Below are 7,194 nucleotides of genomic sequence, written 5' to 3'. Positions count from 1 at the left end.
GAGATACTGAATATTGCACATGTAGCATATGAAAGGCAAACATAAATTTAATTCAGAAACAGGCAAAGTTTATTTATGTTTAAGGGCCAAATGAATTATACAAGGAACATATGGCAAATAGGATGTAATTTACTTCATTAATCCAAATGAAGGAAAGTAACTTTCTTTCTCCTCAGAAATACAGCATCACACATACTACAAGACTTCCAGAAATAAATCATCCACTGAGTCTTAAAAGTAAAGAACTCTGTGTTCTTGTTCTGGTGTCTACATAACTGGGATCTTATAAACAAGCCAAAGACATCAAAATGGCTTTGCCTAGAAGCCAAGGCCATTGGTCCAACACAGACCTCTTGAGGTTACTGGAATGCATGCAGAATAATCTCCCATCTGATGACAACAGCACGTTTAGCTCAACTCAGTCACACATGGACTGGGGAAAAGTAGCTTTTAAAAACTTTTCTGGTGAAATGTGCAGACTCAAATGGTTAGAGATTTCTTGCAACTTGAGAAAATTCAGCACTTTTAAAGAATTAGTCCTGGAAACTAAGAAATGTGTTAAAAAGATGAACAAAAGCCAGAAATGCAGGAACCATCCAGACTTTCCAAAGAGGCCCCTTACTGCTTATAATCGCTTCTTCAAGGAGAGTTGGCCCCAGTACTCCCAAATGTACCCTGGAAAGAGAAGCCAGGAACTGACCAAAATCCTGTCAAAGAAATACAAGGAACTCCCAGAGCAGATGAAACAGAAATATATTCAGGATTTCCAGAAGGAAAAGCAAGAATTTGAGGAAAAACTTGCTCGATTCAGGGAAGAACACCCTGATTTTGTCCAGAAGTCCAAGAAATCTGGTGTCTCCAAGAGGACTCAAATCAAAGTGCAAAAGAAGGTTCAGAAAAATGTTGAAGAAGTGAGGTCTCTTCCAAAAACAGATCAATTTTTCAAGAAGGTAAAATTTCATGGAGAGCCTCAGAAACCCCCCATGAATGGATACCACAAGTTTCACCAAGATTCCTGGTCAAGTAAGGAGCTGCAACATTTGTCAATGAGGGAGCGCATGGTAGAGATTGGCAGACGCTGGCAGCGCATCCCACAGAGCCAGAAGGATCATTTGAAGAGCCAAGCTGAGGAGCTGCAGAAGCAATACAAGGTGAAATTGGATCTCTGGCTCAAGACTTTGTCACCTGAAAATTATGCTGCATACAAAGAATCGACCTATGCTAAGGGTAAGAATATGGCCATAACAGGAGGCCTGGACACCAGGTTGAAACAAGCAGATCCGCAGTCCTCATCAGCAAAGGGTCTGCAAGAAGGGTTTGGGGATGGGCAAGGGCTCCAGCCTGCAAGAACAGATTCATCACAGACTAGTTGGGTAAACTGTCATGTCTCCATGGAACCAGAAGAGAACAGGAAGAAAGATGCAGAAGAGGAAGAAAGCAGTAACTCTTCAGACTGCAGCAGTGGAGAAGAAATGGAAGTTGATGTCTGAGGGCAGTGGCTGTAGTGCAGCTTCCTTGTTTTTTTTTCTTTTCTCTTTTCTTTTCTTCCTTCCACGCACAAATTAGGACAGGTTGGGAAGAAAGAAGCAACTTGGTGCAGCACTCTCCTACATCAAGATTACGAACCTGGGAGGAACTCTTCGGGAAGAATAAATATAAGTTTGAGCCAATACTGGCCTTATCCTTAAAAAAACAAGCAAACAAATATCATCCCTTTCCTGAGGAACTTTATGCAATTAAGCCTTCTGAAATGAAGAAATGATTATGTTGCGGGGTACACACTGTATTAGACTGAATATTTCTGAAGCAAGAAGCTTTGCTTTACTCATTTTTGTCCTTCCAAAGGTGGTAGGGGGATACCCATAAGTCTGGGACCCGAACTTCCCTGTGGAAATGTTTTTCAGGACTCCTGCACTAAATCTAGGGTCGGGGATATTTAATGAAAGGTGGGGTAGGTGTCTTAAGAGAATTGTGCCACTCTTGATATCTCTCTCCTCCACTCCCTGAAGTAAGGAGTTGGCCATTCCCATGCCTGGGAGTAGGGAGCAATATTTCTACATGTATATCTGACTCTTAGTTCTCGATTAGACTTTTCTTGCTTGTTTAAAAAAAATGAAAACACAAAATAAAAAGTTACTTATTTAATCTGAAAGAGCTCCCCCACAAAATCACTTGTGATATTGGGTGCAGCTTCTCTAAGTTATATCTGCATTTATTCTTGAAGCTCCAAATTTTTCCTGCTGCTTCAGGTGCAAGTGAATCTCACCTTTAGCATTCAGGATTGATACAAAGATGTAGAGAAAGACAGATATAGATGAGTACACTATCCTGTTTCACTATCTGCTCTCTCTAGGAATTCATGCACCAGTGTCACATTGTTTTAATTTTTTGGTTTATTAATATTTTTGAAAATCTACCTAAAGTTAGTGCCTTCTCAGTATACCTTTATTCTATTAAACATTTCTGGCTATTTTCATATTTTGTTCTTATGAATATGAGCATCACAGAACTAGTTGTATTCTTTTTATATAAAAACCATTGAATATTGAGTGTTTATTTTGTCCTAGATATCTTAGGAAAATTTTACTTATACTTTTTTCTAAATAAATAATAAGTTTCAGAGAATAATGACAATGTTTACCATTTTTATACCTCTAATTTCTAAATGTGTTGGATTAAAATATCCAGAAGAATGTTAAGCAATAAGAATAATCTGTTCTTGGCTTGCTTCTGACTTTTGACCTAATGCTTACAGAATTTAAAATCGTGAAAATTATGCTGATGTGTACATTTGAAATAAATTATTAAAAATAAGAAAATTGCTATTTACTTTTATTATTATTTGCTTTTAATTTTTAATGCATATCGATTTTTAACAAATTTATTTTATCATATATTAATGTAATTTTTTCTTACTGTATTGGTCATCATCCTGCAGAGAAACAGAACCACCAACATAGATAGAGAAACAAAGTGACAGGGAGAGTGATAGAATAATACAGAGAGGAGAGAGACAAAGAGACTAATTTTACTATGAAGAATTGGCTCACAAAATTGTGGAGGCAAAAAAATACCATGATCTGAAATCTGCAAGCTGGACACTTAGGAAAGCCGGAGGTGTAATTCAATCTGAGTCTGAAAGCCTGGGAAGCAGGGCAGCCAATGGTGTAAACCCTAATTCAAGGGAAGGGGAAGATAAGATGAGATATACTAGCTAAGCAGTGAGACAGGAAAAAAAGGGTCAAACTCCTCTATCATCTGCCCTTTGTTCTATGCAGGCCTTAAATGGGTTGGATAATGCACATCCCATACTGGGGAGGAAAGCCTACTTTACAGAGACCGGTTCAAGCTGACACATAAAATTTACCATCACACTTTCATTTTCTTAGAGATTCTGGAGATTTAGGTATTTTTATATGAATTCTAGACGGGTGATTGGTTGAAAATTTTTTTTTTTTTTTTTTTGAGACAGAGTCTCCCTCTGTTGCCCAGGCTGGAGTGCAGTGGCGAGATCTCAGCTCACTGCAAGCTCTGCCTCCCAGGTTCACGCCATTCTCCTGCCTCAGCCTCCTGAGTACCCGGGACTACAGGCGCCTGCCACCACGCCCGGCTAATTTTTTTCATATTTTTAGTAGAGACGGTGTTTCATCATGTTATCCACGATAGTTTCCATCTCCTGACCTTGTGATCCACCGGTCTCGGCCTCCCAAAGTGCTGGGATTACAGGTGTGAGCCACCACGCCCAGCCAATGGGTTGAATTTATTTAGAAAATGTGTTTGCATATTATGTTCTTTGTTTCTCTTAACATCAAGTTTGCAAAATTAACTTTAAAGATCTGATTCTTTTTATTTCCAATTCAGAAGATACTGTAAGTCACGTTTGCCACTAACTAGTAGTAAGGCCCATAGCCCAGGCTAGATGGTGAGATGTACAAATTCAATTAGGGCTTTAGTAGTGATTTTAAATAACGTGTTTTTAAATTTATTCAGCACCTACTCTTTTTAAGACTTGCCCTCCTTGTGTGGGATACAGAGATTAAAGTTACAATTCTTGACTTCATGACACTCAAGAGTTAAAGATGGTATTATTTGGCTTAAAAACCACAAATACTGACAAATATAAACTAAGCTTATGAGTTTGCTATTTTAGTAAAATATCATTGGTTAAAATAATGATCTCTTTGCTTTTCTGTTACCTCATCTGTACATTAATGAACTGGAAATAAAATTATGGTTAGATTAGGCCAGGTATGGTGCCTCATGCCTATAATCCCAGCACTTTGGGAGGCTGAGTCAGCCAGATCACTTGAGGTCAGGAGTTCAAGACCAGCCTGGCCAACATGGTGAAACCCCATCTCTACTAAAAATACAAAAATTATCCAGATGTAGTGGCACATGCCTGTAATCCCAGCTACTCAAGAGGCTGAGGCAGGATAATTGCTTGAACCTGGGAGGCAGAAGTTGCTGTGAGCCCTGATTACACCAGTGCACTCCAGCCTAAGTGACAGAGCAAGACTCCATCTCACAAAACAAAACAAAACAAAAAAATTACAACGAGATTAGATATAGGTAAATGTTAGACTTAATGCTTGTGAAGTACCTAACTCACAGTAGATATAGAAAATGTTAGGTTGTCACCTTTTTTTCTTCTTTATTTCTTTCATCGTCCATATTTCTCCTTTACTTAATTCCAATGAAAACCTTTAAGTAATGCGTATTATATACAATATATATTACATTAAATAAATTAAAATGCAATTAATGATATTTATCTGCAATGCACATAAAGACCTACTACCTTGCTAGAATTTGGTCCCAAATTTGACCCAAGTATACCAGAAATGTTTTAAAATAGTGTTGTGGATTGTGTCTGTGTATGTGTGTGTGTGTGTGTGTGTGTGTATACATATATATATACACACTATATATTTGTACATAATAATGAGAGAGCGTTGAATGCAATGGCAATTGATAGAAAGTGTAGTACAATTTTTAAAATGCAAAAATGTTTCTGAAAGGAAATTAAATCAAAATTTGTCCTTGATAGAATAAATATTAATTCAAAAAGGAAGTATTGGAAGTGGAAGTGATGTCCAGACAGAGGAAACAGCATACCCAATCATTCAAAGTGAAGAAAGCCATGATGCCTGTGGAGAAGCTACTTCTACAATTCTTTGTTCCAGTCTTCTGTTACACACAGCTCATGGAAACTGCTAAACACACTGAGATCCAGTTTAGAGGCATTCTTTGTTTACACATTTTTAAAAATTTCACCTTAAAATTCTGAAAATATAGAGAGGTGCAGTGTACTTTCAGACTATTTCCAAAGCTCTAAAGAAAAACAGAGAAAAACTAGATTAACAAAATTAAAATTCATGAACAATATTTACAACAACACTGGGTAACAATGTGCCCTACAAAAAATCCCCAATATGAATAGTCACAGACAAATCAGGAAGACCTGCAATATCCATGAGGAATCAGAATCCTTTCAAGATGAAGCAGAGAGGGTGAACACAATATATTATGGATTTGAGAACCCCCAAGTCAGCAACAAGGAATCATTAGAAAGTGTGCAAGGCAATTAAAAAACAGCTGCAGAAACTAAGTAGGGTGGGAGTTTGCACACATCAATAAGCAAGATCCAGGATGAGATAAAAAAAAAAAAGAGGCTGGGACCATATGGCTTCTACAACTCTTAAGATAACCAGATCAAATTCTCTTCCAGGATCAAGTTCCATATTGAGAAGAATTTACTGCAAGTAAACTACATATTAAACAAGGCTGACATAATAGGGCCAAAAAAAAGGAGGCCTCTATAAAGTAAGTGGGGACAGAAGCAGAACCAGGACAGAGCAAAAAGTGAAGGGTCTTATTATTGAATATCTTATGAAATCAACAGGAGAGCTCTAGATTCAGGATGCTAGGAAAGCTATCTTGACCGATCTTTACCTTATAAAAGTTCAAGTTTAATTTCATACAAATGGCATCGATATGGCACGCTTTTGTTGTTGTTTGTTTCTTATTTAAGGAGAGTGCAGAGGGAAGAAAGTGTCTTTCCCAAAATAGTATACCTTGATGTGACTGTTCATGAAGTAACATCTAGCGTTTTTAAAAGAACCTTAGTGCCAGGGCTACAATGAGCTTATATTCTGCAGCTGCAACCTTGAGAGAAGTGCTTCTGGGCAGTCCTCTCTGTTTCCTTCCCAGCAGAACCTCAGCCCCACCTCACTGGATCCAGCTCCATCACTGTGCCTGGCCACCTCAAGTTATTCCTGAAGGTCAATTTCTGGAGTATGTCCTAATCCTCTCCTCCTCCAAGAACCCCTCTTGGTCCCTGCAATATCCCTCCCGAACCCCCACCTAATAGCCTTTCTGCCTGCCCTTGCCCCATAATACCTCATCCAAGAATGTACTATAAGCCCAGCATGGTGACTCATACCTATAATCCCAGCACTTTGGGGGGCCTAGGCAGATGGATCACTTGAGGCAAGAAGTTCGAGACCAGCCTGGCCAACAAGGTGAAATCTCCTCTCTACTAAAGATACAAAAATTAGCAGGGTGTGTTGACACATGTCTGTCCTCTCAGCTACTCCGGAGGTGGAGGCATGAGAATAGCTTGAACGTGGGAGGCAGAATTTGCAGTGATCGAGATAGCCGCACTGAACTTCAGCCTGAGCAACAGAGTGATGACACAGTGAGAAAAAAAATGAGAAATAGGGAGAGGCAGAGGTAGGTATATATCTACATTATCGATATATCTATGTATTTAGTTATGTATAATATATATGCATATTATACATTTACATGAATATATGCATTATATATTGCTTAATATGTAGTTTACTTCCATTATTATATATAGTACATTATACATGCATATATGAGAGAGAGATCTCAAATTTATAGAATCCCTAATAACAAGCAGCTACCACCCCCATCTTTCACAATGGCTAATTACTTTACTGCGTGATTTACTCTCAGATATGGTACTGGGGACCACGAGGTATCTCCAGCAAATTATCTGCAAATTCAAGTGCAAGTTTTTGGCTTTAGAAAATGTTTCAAATCAGTCAGCTACACTTGGGAAATGAGGTTAGGAATATGCACCCAAAGGGTTGATCTTAACTATTCATTATCACTAGTGGGAAAATTCTGGAGATTAAGGGATGTTTGGGGTGGCTGTCTTGCTCT

The 7,194-nt window shown here is 38.3% G+C and overlaps 1 protein-coding gene across 1 annotated transcript; it reads left to right on the top strand.

The window, feature by feature from the left end:
* Nucleotides 1-308: 308 nt before the first annotated feature.
* UBTFL1 (upstream binding transcription factor like 1) lies at nucleotides 309-1,526 on the top strand. The gene has a single exon (XM_002822345.6). The coding sequence runs from the start codon at nucleotides 309-311 to the stop codon at nucleotides 1,488-1,490; it is 1,182 nt and encodes a 393-aa protein (XP_002822391.4). The 3' UTR covers nucleotides 1,491-1,526.
* The last annotated feature ends 5,668 nt before the right edge of the window (nucleotides 1,527-7,194 follow it).

The sequence above is a fragment of the Pongo abelii genome, chromosome 9, assembly GCF_028885655.2.
Source record: "Pongo abelii isolate AG06213 chromosome 9, NHGRI_mPonAbe1-v2.0_pri, whole genome shotgun sequence".
NCBI classification, from domain to species: Eukaryota; Metazoa; Chordata; class Mammalia; order Primates; family Hominidae; genus Pongo; species Pongo abelii.
This window is presented reverse-complemented; position numbering and strand designations above follow the sequence as displayed.